The sequence below is a fragment of the Colossoma macropomum genome, unplaced genomic scaffold, assembly GCF_904425465.1.
Source record: "Colossoma macropomum unplaced genomic scaffold, Colossoma_macropomum, whole genome shotgun sequence".
Lineage (NCBI taxonomy): Eukaryota > Metazoa > Chordata > Actinopteri > Characiformes > Serrasalmidae > Colossoma > Colossoma macropomum.
In genome coordinates this window covers 24,058,507-24,081,851 of record NW_023494810.1, presented here as the reverse complement: position 1 = coordinate 24,081,851, position 23,345 = coordinate 24,058,507, and the positions used below count along the sequence as shown (strand labels likewise).

The following is a 23,345-nucleotide window of genomic DNA, read 5'->3' as shown; positions in this document are numbered from 1 at the left end:
GAAACGCAGGGGGGACAGAACAGACTGCTACTTTAAATTAACAAACCATTTCAAAATGAACTTTCAAATAAAAATGCAAAACACAACCCTTGTGTTGATTTTGTAGTTCCAGTATAGAAGGAATACAGTGCATAGTTTTAGTCAAGCCTTTGCACACATGGGAAACAATACAATGACAGAGCCAAAAAAGGTGAAATGGCACACTGAAGCCACCCAACAGAGGAATATACTCACAGACAACCGCCTGCTACCCGGGGCTGTGAAGGACGAGAAAGGGAGACAGGTAGAAAGAGAGAGAGAGAGAGAGAGAGAGAGAGAGAGAAAGAGAGAGAGAGAGAGAGAGAGAGAGAGAGAAAGAGAGAGAGAGAGAGAGAGAGAGAGACAAGGGGAAGAGATGGAGAAGGATAAAGAAATGGAGAGGAAAACGGAGGCGCTGTAGTCACATGGCCAGGCAACACAATCAGCTCAGATTAACACAAGGCCAATGTATATGCGCTACTACTGTATACAATACTAAACACTGAAACAAGACATAAAGCACATATATGGTATTACCCAACATAAACAAGTCATCTATGATTACTTCATATTTAACAACAGGTGTGGAAAATAATAAATGCGTTCCATTAATGAGCATCTCCAGTGCTTAATTTCTAAATTATGATATTTGGGAACAATGAGCAGTAACAAATGCAGCATTTTTATTGTTTATCAGAATCAGAATCACTTCATTTGTCAATTATGTTACAGATACAAGGCATTCGTAAATCTGAACTGATCAGCAGCAGCTGAATCGTGTGAACTGTGTTAACAAGGCTTATAAAACAAGGAAGGTTCTCTCCTATGTGCATCTTCCACAATAGCATTGGTCTTGTTTTTATTGTGATGTCAGGCATATTTATAGATTGTCGCATAAATTTATTTCATATGCGACAAAGGTGCAGGATGCCCCAAAAAGGCGGTGAATATAATCTGAAAGGTGCTAGATCCAGATCTAGATCCAACATGTTTTGGCAATAAAATTCTTCTCCTGCAGTTAACAAAGTCAGAAGTGTTGAGTAGAAAATATCTGCAAAAATAACGACCCAATAAGCCTTTTAATCAGTCATTAAATACTCCAGGAATGTGGGAAACTCTGATTTGCTTTCATAAGTGCTTAGAAAATTAAACCTATATTAGTAGTTAAAAGCAGAAAAGCAGCATAAAGAGTAACTAAATAAAAGTGGATTTAGCATTAGTTGTTGGTCTGGTTTAACAAAGGAAATGGTGTCAATAGCATTATTTGTTAAGTCCTGGTGAACCATCGCACTCTTTTTGTATTGTCTTGTATTGTCTCCTGTCTAACATGCCTGATTCAATGCATCAGGCAATTATCAAGCCCTTCATGAACTGAGGATGGTGCGCTAGGGCAGGAAAATAATAAAAATGTGCAGGACTGGCATTGAGAACAGCAGTAATAAAAAGACTACTAAAGCGAGAGCTCTGCCAAAAATCTAATTTATGAGATTTACCTCTTAGCCCAAATCAAATCAATAGTCAATCAGCTAAGATGTGTTTAGAGTCTGAAGTTAACTTCTGCAGCCCTGCACAGAAGCTAAAAGGCTAATTGAGGTAATGGAAGTTTGTATTTTATATATATATATATATATATATATATATATATATATATATTATAACTTGACACAATTTGAAACAAGTGCATTGATAGATATACGGTTTGCATAATGCTAACCTGTTGGATATAAGCTTCAGTACTTACAGTGCTGCTTGAAAGATTGTGAACCCTTTAACAGTTTGTGAATTTCTATTTAAATTTGATCTAAAATATGATCAGATTTTCATTTAAGTCATAACAATAAAGAGAAACCCGAGCAAACAAATAAAAAAAATATACAGTCTTTCATCCATTTATTAACCAAAATGATTCAACATTAAATATCTTTGTTGGCAAAAGTGTATGAACCTCTAGTATTACCAGTTTGGTAAAGGTGATAATTAGGGTCAGGAGGTTTGATCAATGAGATGACAAACAGGTGTGAGTGTAGCTGACCCTACCCTATTTAAAAAACCTGAGTCTTCATCAAAGTCTGATCTTTAACACACACATTTGTTAGTGGATGCTATGTCTTAGTGAAATGAGATTTCTGAGGACCTGAGAAAATAAATTGACAATGCTCAACAGGCTAAAAATGTTTTAAAACTGTTTTTGATGAGTTTAGACATCACCGATCCACTGTACAAATAGCCAGTAGCCAGTAGCCAGTAGTGTACAAATGGAAGAAATTGAACACCACTGTTACCCTTCCCAGGAGTGGTCATCCAACAAAAATAACTCCAAGAGTAAGGCATATAATATTCTGAGATCACAAAGAACCCCAGAGTAGCATCTAAGGATCTGCAGGCCTCTTATACACTGGTTAATGTCAGTGTTTATTAGTAAACTATCAGGCAAACATGAAACAAGGACAATACATATGTTATGATAGCATGGAGAAAGTCAGTACTCTCCAAGAAGAATATTTCTGCCTTTTTACAGTTTCCTAAACACCACCTGGTTGACCCAAAAGAATTGTCAAACAATCAAACACTGCATTCCAGCATAAGAACCTCATCCCAACTTTGAAACACGGTGGTGGCAGTATCACGGTTGGAGCTGTTTTGTTGCTATTAGACCTGGACAGCTTGCCATCATTTGATGGAGCTATGAATTCAGCATTGTATCAAGAAATTCTACAGGAGAATGTTAGGCATCCATTCCTGAGCTGAACAGAAGTGGGGTCCTGTAGAAAGACAATGACCCTTAAACACCTGATAGTCTACAAAGAATGGATGAAGCAAAAGACATGTTGCATTTTGGAATGAAAGTCCAGACCTTAATCCTGCAGAAATGTTGAGGCAGAACCAAAGGTGTGGCGTTCATGCAAGAAAGTCAACCAACATAACACAGCTGAAGCAGTTCTGAAAGAGGAACAGGCCGAGAGTACTCTAAGCCAATGTGCGGGGCTGATCATTGTGTTTTCATCACCTATTGTTATGAGTTAAATAAAATGATAATTTTAGGTCACATGTATGTAGAAATTCACAAAATGAAATAAAACTTTACACACCACTGCATTAGCTACATTAGCCTTGTAGCTCCAGTTAAAACTAAATAAGTTCATTTCAAACATGAAACATGTCTTGGCTAATTGACTACATTTGGAGTAAAGGAAGAAATTATGTAAACTTGATTTCTTTCTAAACTATTGCTTTAAAGCTAATACATGCATCAGTTTTTCAATTAGAGTGTAAGCCATGAGAACTCTGTTTTGCAAGTGTGAGCATGGGGTCTGCAGGGGTCAGTGAGAGCACAAACACAAACAGACACACACAAGTGACACAAAGCTCACAGTGAGAGCAAAAGGACATGCAATGCATGAGGACAAGCCTGAACAGCAGGGGAGGAACACATGAAGAGAGAGTCCAATAAACCACACCGAGAGAATCATGAGATAGATCATGCCATTATTACAACCAACACCACAGGGTGGCTGGTGCACGAACTGGTCAGTAGACCTAGGGTTGTGTGAGACATGAAGAGGAGGTAAGAGGAAATTGGAACAGAACTGACTGGTTGGGTTAGTTTGCCAATAACAGCAAGGCAACCTCAGACACTAACTTGGCTTTGCAGCAGCACCCCCTCAGGTGTGTTGGGAAAGTGCAAGGCGGAGGGGGAAGGCGCCAGAGGAAGCCAAGGCCGGTTCCCTGCGCTGTACAGACGCGGGCGTTTGACCTGGTCGTGACTGGACAGAGGAGTGTAACTATTCCGCCGCAGCAGCAGAGGGGCCGGGCCCGTCCGAGCTTTACCCTGGTTCGAGACGTGAGAAAATGTGTTACATACAGAGCGAGAGAGAGAGAGAGACAGAGCAAGAGAGAGAGATGGCCAGATGTACATACCTGTAAAAGTGCAGCATGAAATGTGACTAACCTGTTGCATGAAAAATAAACTAGTGTAGCTAATTACACAAATTGAGCTATATTTGGTTTTAAAAGACTGAAACAGTATAAAACATAGTTCAGCGATGTACAGACATCAGTGTTTAACAAAGTTTGTTCTCATTAAAATATTCAACAGTTCTCTTACATTCTTTTGGGGAAAATTGATTTTAAACGGTGGAAAGAGGTATCGAATAATGTATTAGATAGTTGTTGGTTAGGTATTTGTTCTAAGTCTAGTGCAGACACATCCATTGTTATCTTACTTTTAACCGTAGTACAGATTACAGTTCAGTTGATGGCAAAATCCTGAGCCAATGAAAGACTGAAAACTGGGTTGGCTTCTCAGGCACAGCTTAAAATTAGTTAAATCATATTTGACATACAGGCAGTTTGTCTTTGCGTTGGGAAGTCATTCATCCAAAAACCAGTGTTTCCTCTGGGGTTCCACAAGGTTCCATTTTAGGACCACTGCTTTTCGGCACATGCCACCTTAAAAAACATGACTACAATCATACATTTCCAATCCCTCCGACAGTCTATCGACAGGTTAACTGTGTATCAGTTGTTTCTCAGTAGATGTCACGAAACTGTGTGCAGCTTATTCAGGACAATACAGAGATACTGATACTTTATATTCAATTTAAATTTGCATATTTGTGAGACCTTTTACATCATCAAATCTTAAGTACTAAACCTAGGCATTCCAATCTCTGTTTTGTCTCTTATTTAATCCCAGGCTTACTGCATACTAAGCTTATTATTCAGTAACTACTGGGACTTCAATGCAAACTGGCTGAGCTATTCTTAGGTTACAAAAGTGTGTAATAAAACTTTGGGCAGTGAGCCCTGACTATTTAGGTATACCAAGTTACCAAGGTTGCATTCTGTCAACAAAAACAAAAAGGGAGTGCACATGTCCCCTGTTTTGAAAGAACTGTGCTAGCTACCTCTACCCTTTAAAAGAGCATGTTGCATCATTTACATGGAGCATAAACTGCGCATCCACCCATAATTTTTGCAGATAAATAAAGCCGCAAAAGGTTTTGTACATCTGGCCCAGAGCAAGACAAAGAGAGAAGGAAAGATACAGACAGCGAGAAAGGGAGAGGCAAAGAGAGAGAGACTCCCACCAGCAAACAGGCCTCATCCTCCTTAAACATTCACATAAACTCTCAGGGACAAAAACAAAAGCCAGATTGAGCTACACTTGAGACAACTCATGACAAGGCTGTATCCATGTTCAGATATCCAGGAGACAACCAAAGTACATAAATTATGGGGGAAGCAGTCAAAAGTATGAAAGAAAAACACTGGAGAGAAACATTCCATGTGGGCTACCACTGAAAAACACAAAACTCAGCAATTAGGCACACTTTGAGAACAAACAGGATCAACAGAGGCTAACTATGGATAAGCGAAATCACATTTCAGTACAACTGAGGGCAAAAACCTCATACTTTAATGAGGGAAAAAGAGCGAACTGAAATAAAAACGATCTGTTTTAATCAAACGTGACCACCGCTCGTTTGATTAAAGGACAGGGCTCTGAGAGATTCCACATACAGTGCAGTGCTGTGATGAAAATGCCATTCCAAGTCAAATGCTGAAACAATCCAGGCCAGGGAGAGACAGCACGCATGCTTGCTGTGAGGCTCCAAAGAAGCCTTCTGACAGATCAGTGTAGAGTCAAAATATATCACAAGAGGTAACACTCTACCCTAACATCAGCTAGTCTGAATTACACAAAGCTAATTCACTTAATGTAATGTAAAGTACTGAACTGAGTAGTGCTGAAACAGGCAAACGGAGGCTGACTCACGAGTGGTCTGTCACGGTGTGTGTTCACTGCCTCCACATCCAGGTAAAACAGCTCCACTTTACAACCTGGAGAAAGAGCAAAGCAAGAAACAAACTTTACGGACATTTAAAAAAAAAAACGAAAACAGAATAATCGTCCATTTGCAACTGCATTTCCTCATCATGGCGCTTCAGCTCTATCAATATTAAAGTGTATTCGCAACCCTGTTTGCAGCTGCATTTTCACTGCCAACGAGGCACTCCTGTCAATCAAGCGCTGTGGGCAGGACAACAGGAGGGACATTTAAGTGTGAAATGATACCTTTATGAAAGAAGGAAAAAACATTTATAACCTTTATGAAGGTTAATGTAACAATTTTTTTCCAAGTAACTGTTGCCCATTTTTCTGTTCATTATGAAAGGCCTCTAACAGTAGTTATCAGTTTTCACTGGTTGCTCTGAATACCTTTCTCTAACTGATTTCTTTTCTTTAATGCATATTCACCATTACATACTCATTAGTTTCTTAGTGTTAAGTCAAGGTTTCCTTCTTTTGCTCTTAGGGATTTTTTTTCATTGTCACTGTCAACCTCAGCTGAGGCTTGGATCCAGATTTCTGTAATGCTGCTTTGTAACAACAGCCGTACTAAAAAGTGCTATAAACATTTCATTAATTTTATGTATAAAGTTTGGCATCACAGGCATGAGGCAGTGTACTCATAATTATTTCATGTAATATGTTTTTGTAAGGGAGCCTTTAGAGGCCTCAACTATTCGGATGTCTGATTCCTATCACCACCACTGTGAACAATTCTGACCCAGTTTCTCTAGAATGTTTCTCTAGTTTCTCTAGAATGGATCATTTCACATCAAAACCACTCCGAATGACTTTTTTTTAACATTTCAACTATTTAATTCCAATGACTTCTTTTAATATTATTTAAATAGGCAACTAATTTTTTACATATATTTTTATATATATTTTTAATTTTTGTTTCATATAAAAAGTAATAACACAGTATTTTATTATAATGAATGATGTGGTATATATTTATTAGTTACACTAAAATTATATGAGCAATTTTAAAATAAAAATATAATGAACAACTATTATTGTTGTTTTTTTTACTTATATATTTTACATATTATAATAATTATATATATAATTATATTATTTAAAAAATACATATTTTATATAATATACATTTTGCACATTACAGATTTCACTTAAATAGTGTGTTCATGATCTTAAGAAAAAAAAACAATATAATGAGTTAAATTACAATTAAGGTATTAAATTGAATTAAAGTAAATTATAGCTTGTCCTACCGTAGGCAACAGGAGTGAGCTTCAGAACAGTGTGGAGTGGACACTTTAAGTAAGGGAGATCATCTGTGGGGTGAAAAAAGAGAAATATGAAAAAGAATAATGTGACAAAATTGCCATAAAAGTAGTAAGTTTGTATATGTGTTTGAGGGACAGACACCTGCACTCTTGTCCAAAAAATAAGCTAGGAGACATCTCATGACAGCCTGGTGGCAGATGACCAGCACGTTGCCCTGTCTCTCCAGCTCCATAATGACTGGCTCCAGACGCTGGACCAGGTCCTGATAGGACTACAGGAGGAGACAGCAGACATAATGAGTTTATACATTGAGTCTCTGACTGAAACTATAGAGGTTAATGCTGCACATCTCTTTAAAGCGTCTAGAGAGTGACAGTAATGAAGTGATGAGAGCCGACAGACACCTCTCCTCCAGGGTATCTGTAATGGTACTTGTCTTGGTCCCTCAGAGCAAACTCTTCGGGAAATGTGCTCTGAATCATCTCATAGGACATCTCCTCACAAACACCCTGAAATAAAAAAAACACGTAATAATAATTAGAATGTGTTAAAATTCTGATGCATTGATATGAATGTGGTGGTTCAGCTGCATTCAAGATTTATTTATACAGCACATTTAAGGGACAACAAGCACCGACAAATTGCAGGACAACAAAATCAACTAAAATGAAAACTTGTGTTATTTTCACTTGCATGTAATTTGACCAGTGGTGTTCAAACTTCTGCATTCGTCTCTATATATTGAGGGGGTAAATTTTGATCATGAAAATAAAAGAGGAGATAGTTCTAAAGTCTTGAGGCAGCAACAGAAAACTGGTAACCATTCATTTTTTCATTTAACCACTTATTTCTTGGCCAAAATAATGTAATGTAATAATGTATTTCACAGTGTTTATATATTCCATTACTGTGCAAATAGTCCCTCCAGTCAGATTTGTGTATTTAGTATATCTTAAAAAATAATTCTGAATTTAATCAACCGTGGTGAAAAATGACACTTCATTGCGTTAAACTGTTTTCTTTTTTTTTTGGATTTTAACCCAATTATCTCCCCAATTTAGTCTTCACCAATTCCACCCGCTAGTTAGGACTCCCCCAATCACACGATACTATCAACGCTAGGAGGGTGAATACTAACACAGGCTTCCTCCAAGACCTGTGAAGTGCCACCTCTTCTTTTCGAGCTGCCGCTCACGCAGCGTCATTGGACAGCTGAACACGCTCGGAGATCTGTTACGTCAGCTAACAGACGCCTGCACTGACTAGCATCGCGTTAAGTGATGGGGGGAGAAGGAGGGGCCATCCTACCCACCCAGAGAGAGCGAGGCCAACTGTGCTCTCTTGGACTCCCGGCTACGGATGGCTGCAGCATCACCAGGGATCGAACTCACGATCTCCTGATGATAGGGTCAATGCTTAGACGGTTGTGCCACTCGGGAGCCCCTGCGTTAAACTGTTTTCTAAAGAAAACAGTTATGAGGCCAGAGATTTATACCCCTAATAATAATAATTGAGTTAGTTGTGGGTGGTATGGCCAAAAATGTATATCATAGTATAGGTCCTTGAACAGACATTATGCAGGGCAGGGGCTCAATGGGGAAAAAGGACAACATGAACTCAAATTTAATTTAATTTACTATCTATTGCAGTCACTCTTAACAAGAGAGGCATTAAGAGATGCCCTGTTTTTTACAATAATGAAAACTTGGTGTAGTAAGTTATTGTAAGTTAACATCCCTACTAATCATAACTCCAATTAAATGCGTACACCGAAGCACAACATGGCTTCTTTGCATCTGTTAAAACGGAGCTAAATGTTTTTTCAAATCCAAATTTCTCAAGTCATTTTTCTCATATGTGTGTCCAAGACAATTGTGATCACATCTACAATTGCTGTAATTTAGTACATATTACAAGTCTTTCATGCTATCAGTATATTATTTGCAAGAATCAGGCCCCAAAATCAGCAGCTGACTGCGAGAGGTGATGCAAGGAGAAACAGAAGCACGTCAAGTAGGCTGATGTCCATTCTAGGCTCAAGGCTGACCTCGAGAGGAAGGCCATTCCTTATAAATTGAGGCAAAACACTTTATCTGTGCTAATTTGTGGCGTACTGGTATAATGGTTATGACAAAACTCATACTGGTATATCATCAACTAGTAAACTGAATATAACATGGCTGAAGAAAGCTGATGTTGCAGTACTTACAGCATCAATCTCATTCAGGATCTTCCACTGTTCGTAGGGCACTCCCAGAGCCTCTGCCGTCTGGATGGTTCTCCTCAGCTGGCTGGTCCACACCTTCAGATCTGACAGGCCATGCTCCTCAATAAACCCACGCAAAGCTGCTGCAAACTGGACCAAAAAGAGAAGAAGGCCGTTATTAGCCCTCATTATTGTAGGCAAGTAAATAGCAATCATTTTATACTGTAAAAGAAGCTGAGCAATAAGGAAAAATATATTGTGATAAACATTTTAGCTAAATATTTTGATGATTAATGTGACAATAATGAAGACGAAAAAGGAAAAGGAGACACCACTGATTACTGTTGCAACATTCATACAGTGAACAAATCACCAAAATACACTAAATAGGTGTTAAATAGGTAAATAACTGACACAAGTTGGGTGCGTTAAGTGTTACATCTGTAAACACCTCAGTAATAATTTCTTATTATTATCAATTATCTTGTAACACTGTTCACTGCAGCCTATCTGAGTTAAACCAAGTGCCATTTGAATTCTTTCCAAATGAGAGCTACTAGTAGAAATCTGCAGAAAACTACTGATAATACTGAATTTAAAAAAAGATTTCAGTGAAAAAATCTATTATCTCAAAAATCTATAAGAAAGCCAACTTTAACATCTAATCCAGGTGAAATAAATATTCCATGCTAGAGTTAATTTCACAATACATGATATGTTACAATATTTTTTCCTGACATCAGTAGGAACAGACACAGCTGTGCCACGTTAATTTAATATCATAATGTATATAAATATAATATCAGACTGCGCTACACTAAATCCCCTTAAACAGGACTCTCTTTGTAACTAAGCATTCAGTTGAGGAGAATGTTTTTTTAATGGTGATAATATTCACAATATGCTCAGAAAAGTATATTGTGACACACTGTGATCATCATTATCATAATAACAACAAATATTATCAAACAGCCCAGCACTACTCTATGCCTTCTGATGTGAAAAAAACAAAAAGTGCACAGACCAGCAACATCTCAATCTGCCGAGGGCATTTTCACATCTTGCAATTATGCAGTTATAAAAAACGCTGCACTGCAGCCTTAATTAACCCTGCCTAAATTAAAATCTGGCCACTCCCCAGAGTGAAGACCTAGTTGCTTACTTAGCCACGAATCTAATCAGCCACTTTTTCAGACACAACAGCCTGGTTTTCTGGTGCAGACCTGTTTTCCCCGGGGAGAAAGCTCCGAGTCGCCCCCGATGCGGCCCTGCATGTTGTGATCGCTCTCTCCATGTCGGCACAGATAGATGGAGTGTGAGTGCACGTGAATGTTCATGAGGTAGTAGACGATCTTGCTCTGGATGTAGTCCTGCACGCGGTTCACTAGGAAACGACGGCCCACGTTCATCACCTGAATGAAGGACAGGTCTCTGAAAGAGAAAAAGGACAGAGGTCACGGTCAAAAAATATCAGACATCTCAGAATAAAAGAGCAGGTCTAGGAAAGGTCCCCCTCGTTCGTATAATGGCGGTTTGGATATTAAGTCTTGGAAGCTGTAGTAATTGCCAAAACTACAAAAGAATGTTGTAGTTTTAAAATGATTATTTCTCACTAGCTTGTTCAAATAAACAAACAAATTATGACTAAAGATTATAAACTTTGAACCTATGCTATATGAACTCACTGCTATCCTGGACAATACATCACTCCCCCTCCATGACCTACTGGTCAGACAGCGGAGCACCTTCAGCAACAAACACATTCAGCTCTGCTGTAGTAAGGAACTGTACAGGACATCGTTTGTACAATCAGCGATCACACTGTACAACACCTCGTCACTGTGTCGGGATATTATTGTATACTGAGCCTTTGAGAGGACAGGCTCACTGAGCACCAACTGGACATTATATATATCTACTCTTTACTATGCACTGCCACTTTGTTTATACATCCATAAATATTGCATATTACACTGCCACTTGTTTATACACGCAGGAATATTTACTTCTTCTGTTTATGCTTCTGTATAATAGTGCACAACAAAACTTTTGCTCTTGTCTTGCTTTTTACTGTACTTTGTGCTGCTGTAAAACACGACTTTCCCTCTGAGATTAATAAAGTGATCTATCTATCTATCTATCTATCTATCTATGTATCTATGCTACGTTTGTGCTTTGAGTAAATGAGGAGAAATTTTGTATGTTTGATGTGTTATTGCTGGTGTACTCTCTGGTGGAAAGATGCTTTAAACTGTTCTACATCAAAGCAAACAAAAAAAGTCAAAAACTCAAAAGTGCAGACATGAACCTGTCGATAGAAAAATGCATAACATATGTAAATGTCATTAATTACCCAACTATGTAGTTTACTATGTAGTTATGTAATTACATATGAATAACTATGTAATGTCAATCAAATGTACAACAAATTGGCAACAACTCCAGACGTCCAGCAAGGCTAAGACCCCATTTACACCTTGTCACTTCATGTGATCAGTATCTGGACTGTATAAGATAAAATTGATAAGATTTTAGCCACATGCATTTACATTTGGTAGTCAAATGCATCTCTAGTTAGTTGGACTGAAATCCGATTGCTATGTGGGACAGAATACGCAAATCCACTCGTTGCGCGGCAACTAATTACCAATGGTGGCCACTTGTACTGTTTTTGACGCCAGCAAAAATAACAAGACTAAACAGAACATGAATACAGCAGGACTTTCTTCAAAATAGTAGTCTTTCAATGGCAGGTTATGATTGTAGATTCTATGTATTTAAAGGCAATATCTTTAACAAACAGTCTTACTTGTCATAGCCTTCTGGGTCTAGAGGCTGGTAGGTGACTTTGTAGCACTCAATGCGTTTCAAGAAGTCATCCATGACCCTTTCTCTGTGAGCTTCTGGGTAATCCGGGCTTGACACCTTCACTTCCTGTACACAGAGATATGGATAAGCTGCACACACTAAGGGGAATTCCTCTAGTTTGGAATATTATAGGGGTTATCAACTATCATATGAGAATCATTGTTTAAAAGTTTGGAATCAATGTTTTCAATAATATGAACCCAACTAGCAGACAAGTGTATAAAATATCCCCTAATATGCAAGTCCTGTGCAAATTCACAGGTTCGAAATAATTACCAGCAGAGTAGGAAACTGTAAATGAAAATGAAGAAATTTAACACATCTAGAATGAAACACAGAGCCACAAAATATTCTAAAATGAGTGAGAAAGCTGCGCAGCATTAAGAATTCCATTATAATAAAACTCATCACATTTCAAAAGTGGAGATCAAATCTCAAGGCAGACAATTTATGGAAATACATAATTACAGTATCTTATCTTTTTTTTCACAGAATTCTTGAAATATTCAATAAAACATCTAACAATACCTTTTGGTGAATAGTTTGTAATATTTAGGTCCACACTTAATAAGTTGTTACTGTATATTAAATAACAAAATTCGTTTTATGGGAAGTGACCGCAAACTTTGTAATTGTGGTGTACATGAAAGTGAAATCCTACAGATCATTGACAATGTATTTACAAGACTTTGTTCCATTTATAAATGTATTTACAGCACTTACATGAGCACTGAGTTAAGTATTCATTGTAATGCATTGTACTGCACTTATTGAAATGTATTGTATTGTATTGCACTGCGCTGTGTTTAACTGTTTCTAGGAGTATCTGAGCTCAGGACTGGCTTTCTCTCTAACCTATTGGTAACTAGCAAAGATACTTTCTCCAGATAGACAAAGCACTTTTTGTAAGTTGCTCTGGATAAGAGCGTCTGCTAAATGCTATAAATGTAAATGTAATTTACTTTAATTGACTTAATTAAAATGTGCCCACAGAGTAGTTGTTGCATCTGCATGACCATGTTGACAACAGTAAAATGCATTGGTATGTGGAACTGACGCTTACTGTGTGCTATCATGTTTTCTAGCACTATATAAAAGAAGCACCATACCGCCCCTCTTGTTGGTTGCAGTGTGATAGTTTCTGAGCAAGCGTGAAAGCATGTTTGGAAAATAATTCACACGGCTATGGAAACACTTAAATATCAGTGACTATATAACATTAACAGTAACAATAAGAGGAGACTGAAGTGTGAATTGTATTCAGATGGCTGCTTGTTCAAAGAGGTGGTCTGATCATGTCCTTTACATATCAAAACAAATGTCACTATAGCTCTGAGAAATCATGTTATGAAAGTAGAAAAGTAGATTAAAGGTCATAAATAGCTGCTTCTTTGCCTCTGTATTAAAGAGTTAACCTTCTGACACTGGGATGTTAGGACATTTTTGACTTACCAAAATGTTAGCAGCAATAACATCTGGGTCATCACAAACAGACTCCACGAAAAACACCTGCAGAAGTAATGATAGCAGACCTCAGTAAACCAAACAGTAATCTACACTCAAATTCCAACTTTTAAAAAACTGATTATGGATGTGTACAGCACCTTGTAGGCATTCTCTTTTACAAAATTCAAGATGAGATCTCGTCTCTCCCTGGTTGTGTTTGTAGCATCAAATACCTTGACAACAAAAGAACTTCCATTAAAATGCAAAGTCAATGATCAGATTTGTTCATTAGCATCATTTATGATGGACATGGCACCAATCTGATAGAATTACAATTTCTTTATTTTAAATAGCCTAATCTTGCACGTTTGCATTGTAAGTGATATGTCCTTTTTTGTGAGTCCTCTTGATGGCCATGAAGAATACTTTGTGCATGGTATTTTTAGATGGCCATTTTCAAAGGGCATTCCAAACTAAAACCACATTACATATCATGTAATATTCTGTAGCACAGTATTTTACTCCTCAGCCTCACAAGATTCTATATCATTTTCATGTTTACATTTATCAGTGTTTATTCACTACAATACCCAGCATACATTAGGCAAATACATCATACAAAGGTAGACCTCTGAAATCGTGTGTCATTCTGTAGTCAGCATTGTGCACACACTAGGTACTCTGGGCCTAAGTTGGTTTTCTCTATAACAGAAATGAATGATGTCTTTGAATATTGCCACGATCACATCTTGTAGAAATCTAAAATGCCCCAAAGCCGATTTTGTCCTGCGTACGCTGTTCCCTGAGTGTCACTGGTTCCTCTGAATTACAAGGTTGTAGCAGTCAAAATACGTATAATGCTACATACATGCTACTAGCAAGCTAATGCTCTCGTGCACTGAAATCACACTGCACGAAAATGAGTGCTTCAACATCAGCTACTCAAACTGCACCCTAAAACGCAAAGCCCAAAGCCACTAAACTACCACATTTTACAAAGCTAATTGGTTTTTGTAGGATATTTTGCTGAGGTTGCCAGTCTTATGATGTCAATTTAGAGCACAGCAGTTAGCCTGCATGTAGCAATAGTCCTATTTCAGCTCTTTAGCGATTTTGTTATTCAGAGGGTCCAGCAATATTCAGAGGAAAAATGTCTGTATGGCAAAACATATCAGTTTTGGAACATACAGACATTTTTCCTCTGAATATCGGTGGACGCTTACCAGTGCCACTAATTCCTGTCAAAGTGAAAACGGGCTTAGACCCAGAGTTCCTAATATGGGAATGACGTTGATTACAGAATGACTACATGACTTCAGAGGTCTATTGGGAGTCCCTGTGGTGTCATCCAATCCTGACTGTTAGCCTAGCCACTGACCTGCTGATCGAACCAAGCTAGCATTCTCTTACCTCAGTCATCAAACAAAAAAGTGTAAGAAAAACGGTGATTCTACCTTTATTCAGCAGAAAATGGATGTCAGAGACAAATTTTTACCCTTTCAGTCAGAGAAAAGAAGTCAAACTGAGGTAAAGTATCTAGATAGCCAGGTACTTTGCTAACTTTAGCTATCTAGTCTTTCCACTGTAATTATAATTTGAAGACAATTATACAGATTGTATAATTATTCTGGCTTATCAGAAGTAATGTTAGCTATCTGCCTTTACACAACAGTTAGTTCCGGCCACTCAAGCTGATTGGTTGAGAAGCGTTCTAAACGTGCTGTTATTTCGCCATAACAGCGCGTTTTTTTCACAAACACTGTATCACTCCGCCAAGACACTGTTGCTAAGCAACGGCTTTGACAGCTGTAGGAGATGCTCAAGCCATTGGAATGTTTTTACTTCTTACTTTGCGCACAAACAGAAAAAGGACACTTTTAAGATCACATTTGACCGACAGCCGATTTGGTCAGACTCCGAAGATGAGACTACACTAAATTCCCAAACTGTCATTCCTGCTGAGCAAGCTTTTCAGTCGGCAGCTGTGACAGAAGAACACCTAAACAACCTAGAATTAGCCAGAAATGAACCGAATATCGTTCGCCAAACAAAATGGGCTGTAAAATGGAACAAAACAACATTAATAATGATCTAGCAAAAATTGCCAAAAAAAAAGCAAAACTGAGCTAAACTTGATATTGCGGCAGTTTTATGGCTCAGTCCGATTTGGTCAGACTCTGAAGATCAGACTACACGTTTGGTGAATGGTATTCGGTTCATTTCTGGCTAATTCCAGGTTGTTTAGCTGTTCTTCTGTCACAGCTGCTGACTGAAAAGCTTGCTCAGTGGTAATTACAGTTTCAGACTTTAGCATAAGGAGCCAGAGAACAAACTGCTGGCTCTGACGTAGCAACAAGCTGCTTAAGGAACTATAATTTGGCGGAAGGAATTGCTAACATTAAAACATGAGTTCACGGCCCAATTTATTTATTTCTTAATTATTTATTTAACTGTTGTATAAAAATAAATGGACCAAGAAGAAAGTTGTGTGTTATCGCGACCAAATCAGAGCTGTGCTGTTATTTCGCGATAACACACTCCCTCTCGTGTTCTATTGTTTAATTCTTCTGCATTCACCTGCTAATGAGAAATCCCTAATTTTCATTGTGGCCACAGTGTTCCCTTAAGTGGAATGCTCTAATTAAAAATGTATTATTTTTAAGCTTAGTGGGTTTTGAAGAAAGACAATACCTAATCAGAATCATTATCAAACAATACTAAGTGTTTCATTATCCCACTGGTATGGAGAAAAAAAGTAATTAAGTAAAAGTAAGAAAGTAAACTAATATAGGAGACTGATTTAATGAAAAGGTACAATAATGTTATAAGCTTACTGCAATTTGTCCTCCCTCGTCATTCAAATAGGTCTTCACATCTTGCAGGGCTACCAAAGCACACTGCCTGTAGCAGACAATAAAGAAATGACAGTATTAGTATTTACATGTTTATTATTTAGAGAACAAAAGTAGGGTGTGGGACTGAAGGGCTGGACAATGTGTAAACAGTAGCAATCCTGGGTATTTTTGTTCTATTCCTGCAGTGTAGTTTAAATGTGAGTGCTGTGGGAAGTGCTGTGGTAAGCTCTAATGCACCCTTTTGCTTCAAGCTGACAGGGGCTGGGTGTATATTTAGGGCTGGAGGAGATTGAGACATGTTTCTCTCTTTCGCACTACAGCAGATCGAGTTTTTAAGGATCTCTGCCTGTATTTGAAGTAACTTTGTCATATCAGAACTGTCTCTAAAACTCTGAAAGGTTCTCTAAAAGCTTGTTTAAACTTGTTTAAACTTGTTTAAGCTTGTTTTTGTCAGCATATCCACCCTCAGTTTTTATTGACATTTACTCCCCTTTTCTATGATTTTTTTTGTTATTTTGTACTAAAATGGGGGTAAATGGGGGATTATCTCTGACATCAGTGGATCAACCTTACAGTAATCCGCAAAATGACATGCAATGCAATATTTCATCTGGCTGGTTTAGAATCATGGAATGATAAACATGCTCATTTGCTGGACTCTGCTCTAGTTTGTAAACTGGTGCTTAAGCAAGTAAGAGCTTTATGAAATATGAATGTGTTATTAATTCAATATTAATGCATGATAAACACATCCCTGCAGGGAGGTGTGAAATAAGCAGTTCCTACAGATGGTGTTTATGTCAACATGCTTCTGCACTGAAACTGGCATCATTGTCCACAAGCATGAGTCAGTCCAACACCCGAGACAACATGTGACATGAAAATCATTAAGAAAGCCACAAATATTGCCAGCACTGAGCCAGGTGACACCACTAAACTGAACACAACAAAGCACTCTAAAGTACTATTCAGACAGAATATGTTTACCAGATGTTATTGCAGGATGTCTGGAACATTTATGACCACTGGGTAGAATATTTCTTTATAAATTAGCAATGTCTATTTGATTTATACATTGTAACTGCAACAAAAAATAAAAAATGTGTCCATATAACTTGGGACTAAGAGGCTACACTGACATAATATGTATGTAGGCTATATGCAACCACACACATTATCTTAAAAACAGCTGGCAAGCATCGCTCTTCTAAAAAGTTTGAAGTTCTTTTTGTAGTTTGAAGGTCTTCTGGATTTTTATGGGCATATCTAGTCATGTTTTGTGCCCTCTTTTTGGCTTTGAAAAGCAACTAGAGAAGTGAAACATTTCACTGTAAGTTAATGTAAAGAGATTTTATATTAAGCCATTTTGGTTGATTTCTATTTGTCCGTTCATCATTAATTCTTCAGTTTAAACAACAGCTGCTGTGTTCAAATGTCAAGAAAAATAGAAATTGAAAAAATGGAGATGCTTTTTTTATGTTTGGGCAGCAACGATATGCAGTTAAAACAGTTTCCCTCTTAAAGCACAAAATACTGGGAGATTATTAGATGAAAACTGTTGTTTCTTACAATGGCTGTCCAACAAAATGCTTCACGTTTTGAAAAAACCCACTTCTGACAGGTAAAAAAGTCACCTGTTGTTTTTTTCCCCTTTTCTGGTATCTTAGGTTCAAAATTCGTAAGTTATTACGACTGAATAATTATTTATTTTCTTGAGATTATGACTCAAGTCAAGTTGTCAAAATAATGAGTTATTGCTATTTGGGAAAGTACAAATATTTCGACTAAGTTATATAAAGTACAAATATGGGCATACTGCCGATAGAAACCTAGAGGAAAAAAAATTCAAACAGTTTCTTTTCACCCATCTGGTGGAAACGGGCTTCTATTTGCATTAAAGTTCTTAGATAACCCACTAAATTGGCCATTCCCACCAGCACAAACTATCTGTAGACAGTCAGTAAATAGCACTACTTTATATAAATCTGGCCTTCATGTTTTACAAATACAAAGTCCTTGTTTGTGCCAATTTTCTTGGCTATTGCACTATTCTTATTCTGATGTTCTGCATCATACTCTTTAGGCAAAAACCATCAGCTTGATTTGGGCCGCAGAAAATTAAATGCTTGTTTGAGTGCTACCATTCTTAAATAAATCAAAATCTCCTTTCACACAGGGTACATGAAGTATTTACTAATACATCAATTTGTATGAGTTTGATATAACCTGGGGTTATTTCTACAGATCGTTTTGTAATAGGTAAAAGGCACTGTCCTCTTTACCACTGAGTGAACATGCAGTCTAGTACTCTAGTAATATTTACATTTTCACATCTCCACATGTTAAACCAATCCTATCCACAGCTGGCAGTACACATTCAGAGATCAGAATTTATGTATAATTTGTAAACTTGAAGACCTTAAAAAATAAATATGACAGATAAACCAAATGAAAATTTAGAAAACATCACATAGCAAAGACTGCACTCACTTCCTTATTTTCATGGCCTCTTCGTTGTCATGTCTAAAGAAGTCGTAAGACTTGTACGATTTGACCGCCTCTCTCCTGTAGACCCCCAAGTTAAATACTGTAAGGAGAACAGAATGACACATGATCGAAAGTCTAGAATTACGTTCTTACATCAATAACAATAAAAGAGCAGAAAAGAAGGGGATCCTGAGCTTCGGACTTCCAATAAGGTGATTAAAAATGCTAAAAACCTTTTTTGGGTCACGGAATACATGAGAGATTTGAAGTTCAAAGTGTTCAGCTTACTTACACATCTACACGAGACAATCTCTACTTTCCTACTGGATCTCAATGCCTTAGTCAGAACTCAGGGGAGACTGGGAACCACAGTACAAATATCAAATACTGACAACTGATATTTTCATTTAGAAATGAATACGATACTCAGACACTGGAGGGAAAACAGAACAAATCTCAGAGATGGCATGGTCCACTTTTTCTTTTACAATCCTGATACAGATACTGAAACCCTATCCACATGTAGCAATTAGTAGCTAGCTAATTATTAGACTGAAATTACAATAGCTTTATTTTGCCAATATTTGCATTGTATATGTGATTTCTGGGATTTTTTTGTTGGTTTTCTTATTTGTTTTTTTTTTCTGAAAGAGTAATTCAGTTAAAAAATGCTGTAGTTTGTATGACTGTATATTTCCTCCTGTGGGGTTAAAGTAGTTAGGACATGGTACTTTTAGGCCATCATAAGTAAAGCTGTTCAATTAATAACAGCTCATTTTCAAGCTTAGCAGTTTTATAAGCAAAAAATAATGGCGCCATATTGAGACAAGCTAATGCTCAGAGCTTCCGTACCTGTATCAGTATTGGAAAAGGTAAATGTAGATCCATTTACTGCACCTTTTGTTGGAACTCCTATCCAGTTGAGATAGCGTGTCAGCTTCTTTGACATGTAGGTCTTGCCTCTCGCAGGTAGGCCAATCATGACGATCAAAGTTGGGGAGTTAGTCATGTAAGATGCCCATGCTAAAAGGATACAGACAAACATAAGAGCTGGTTCAAACAGATTACATTTACATGCCCTCAATGCAGGGGTGGGTAATATGCCAAAAAAAACATCATAATACTGCAAGAAATACTGCAACAAAACTATGAATACAATCAATTGATGCAACGTTTCACACAGTGCACTGCACTAAATCCAATTAAACCGGACTAATTATGCTCTCTGTTTCTAATGGAGCATGCTGTTGTTCAGTGTTCTTTACGTACTGACAACATCCACATTATGCTCAGAAAATCGGTTCTCACGACAGCGCTAAATATTGTCATATTACCCACACCCATCTTACCATCAACATATCAGAAACATCTACCATGTATTTCTGCTCACTGGCCGCTTTACAAGGTGTATCTTCTTTATAGGCTGGCAACAGTAGGTGTACAATTACAGACTGTTGGTGCACAATTTATCAGCCACCCTACCCCATTCATCAATCATCAGTATCGACCAGGGGACCACCAGTGACCAGACATTATTTGGGTGGCGGACCATTCTCAGCACAGCAGTGGCACCAACATAGTACAGAGTTATGAGGCACAGCAGTATTACTGGAGATGTACACCTGTCAATGTCACTGCTAGGTTGAGAGTGTTGCACTATCCACAAATATCCAGACAGTAGTGCCTGAAACTGACCACTGATGAAGGGCTGGAGGATGGCTAACACAAAACATCAACAGATGGTCTACAGTCTCTAAAACCAACACACAAGCTAGTTGAAGATATAAGGCAGGTGTTTCTAATAAAGCGGCCACTGAGTATGTATTTTTTAACATTATTATGCTGTGTTTACGCACTCTAGAATCAACACCAGGACATCATTAGAAGAACATGAGTAGATCAGAGAGCACTGGTGGGAGAAAATCTGCTGTGAAAAATAGATCAAAAGACAGCAGTGCAAAGGCAGCGGACCAGACGAGGATTCTCTCTCCACAGCAAAACATCATTTACATAATGAATTTAGAGGAAGGGTGCAGAGGGACCCTGAGCCAGCGCTTCAGACGAACCGTCCAAAACTGGCACGCATGTCTTTGCTGAAGAGCGTAGTCAGAAGGATTGGTGCAGTGACATCAAGCAGTTTACTCTGAACCAGTATATTTCAAGTAAATCACTCAGAAGCATATTCAATCATACTGAACCTACGGCCTGGTCATTACCAGAAACATACATATAATCAGCAGAGCAATCAAATACTCCCTAGCCAATGTACTCACACATGATATGCTCTGTAATCTGATGCTGGCATGACTTCATATAGCCAGTAATAATAATCTCCCATGATCGGTTTCTTTGACAGACTGATAGTAATATGAGCACATTCTGTCTCAGCAAATGGTCAGCCTGAGCTGGACACTTCGGGAAAGGACATGAGTCAGCACAGAACACACTGCAGAACACCAAGCACTTTGATTAGATAGTAAACATCAGACTACCTTACCTGCTCAATGCAAAAGCCAGACACATTATTTCCAGACACATTATTTTATTATTTTGTCCTCAGAAAATTTACTTAGTCTAGCTGCACTAATAATGAGACACTGCAGTCCTGAATAGCTGATTATTTTGTTGATTTTATTTTTCAGTAGCTTACAACATGTTCTACACTACATGTTCAAGTATCCAGACACTACGGCTCGACCGATAAAAAAAATATTGTGGCGGATACTGACTTCAAAGGGCTAAAAATTCTGACTGCCGATAATACTTGCTTATATAATTTAATACTTGAATTTTAAATTTTAATTTTTACAATAGTTTTAGTTAAACAGTGCTGTACTGACTGATGTGCACTTTTGGTTTCCAGAACTAATCATTGTGATCTAGAACAAATCATTCAACATCAGTACCTGACTTCACTAATGCTCTGGCTGAACGCAATGAAATTCTCAGCAATCTTCCAAAGTCTAGCATAAACACTTCCTAGAGGAGTAGAGGCTGCTACTGCTGCAAAGAGAACCAACTTGCTATTTATACACTGGATGAGCAGGTGTCGACAAACTTCTGGACACTAATTCGGTTCATGAAGGGTTTGATAATTCAGGTGTATTAGAGCACAGAAAACACAAACCTGGTCTAAGTCTCTGCAGATTAGCTTACCATTGTGCACCTGTAACTAGCCTGCCTACGCGTTTTCTGGTGAGAACCATTTATAAACGTATTGTGCACGTCTGCATTGTTCATGAAGACTCCAATGTCCCTTTGCGTTACTGAGGATGAAGGACAGGGACGTTGTTTACTTACAGCATTTCTTCTCGTTGGCCCTGGGCTCTGCTCTTTTGGCTTCGGCAGAGCTGGAGAGCCCAGCGTCTCGCTGTAGGCACGCTGGCATGCTGCGGTTGGCCATCTTTTGCACTAAGGGAATCTGGGCTCTATGAAAACATGGCTCCAGTACACCTGCAGGAGGATTAGTGAGGGATTTCAACAGCACACTTCTGTAAGAGAAAGACCATGTGAAAGAGAAGTACTGCAGCATTTAAAGTAGTCTTTAATGGTAACAACACTGCCTATACTCAACAGGTTAGACTTCAACAGAGTAGAATTATTTTCAATAACCATATGAAAATAAATGAATGTGACTATTGTAAAATTATAAAAGTGTATTATACAAATACTTCAATAACAGTTACTATCCTATATGTTGTAATGTATTAGTACTGTAGTATTGTTATATTTTTCCATACACACTGCAGGGAAACAACTGTAGGAATACTACATAATAAAGGGTGTAACAGTTTCAATACACAATCAATAAACAAAACTTTATCACAGATATGTCCCTCTGTCTTTTCTCATCTTTCTTGGAAGACACCTGTTGATGATTAAAACTAGGCATCTCGATGAATCCTATCTTTTTTTCTTTGTATTACTGTGTACTGTTTTTATAAGCAATTTCCTGAGCCAAACAAATCTGTGCAGTAAGTATATAGAGCTACACAGAATCAAAACAGTGATAATACAAAACATAGAATATAAAAAATTTTATTAAACCTGACAATGTGTATACAATTACACTGCTATACAGCATACAACTACTGAAAGATGACAGGAGAGGATGCCAATCTTGGAGTAAATACAGGCTAGGCTACCTATAATGCCTTTTAGTATACTTGGTCATTTTTGTAGTTTGTGTATAGTATTAAACAGTAATTGTAGTAATAAAACGTAGCCTATCATAGTGTCACTTTACCACAGGAAAATACAAAGGCCAATAGTGTTTTCTAATGCACAGACACATATATATGTGAGACTTTCCACATTATAACAACAATGTGTACCTCCTTTGAATCTTCACCACTTATTGTCA

At 37.8% G+C, this 23,345-nt stretch overlaps 1 protein-coding gene across 1 annotated transcript in view; it reads right to left on the bottom strand.

Annotated features, from left to right (window-relative positions):
• pfkfb2b (6-phosphofructo-2-kinase/fructose-2,6-biphosphatase 2b) overlaps positions 1-23,345 on the bottom strand; it is a 29,760-nt gene that overhangs the window by 5,033 nt on the left and 1,382 nt on the right. Inside the window, 16 exon segments of the mRNA XM_036559142.1 lie at positions 235-257; positions 3,659-3,682; positions 3,685-3,847; positions 5,798-5,862; positions 7,105-7,167; positions 7,262-7,391; positions 7,525-7,629; positions 9,330-9,476; positions 10,550-10,757; positions 12,136-12,260; positions 13,647-13,703; positions 13,799-13,873; positions 16,475-16,541; positions 18,986-19,082; positions 19,880-20,005; positions 22,283-22,473. Coding sequence (XP_036415035.1) covers positions 235-257; positions 3,659-3,682; positions 3,685-3,847; positions 5,798-5,862; positions 7,105-7,167; positions 7,262-7,391; positions 7,525-7,629; positions 9,330-9,476; positions 10,550-10,757; positions 12,136-12,260; positions 13,647-13,703; positions 13,799-13,873; positions 16,475-16,541; positions 18,986-19,082; positions 19,880-20,005; positions 22,283-22,385 — 1,578 coding nt within the window. The 5' untranslated portion in view covers positions 22,386-22,473.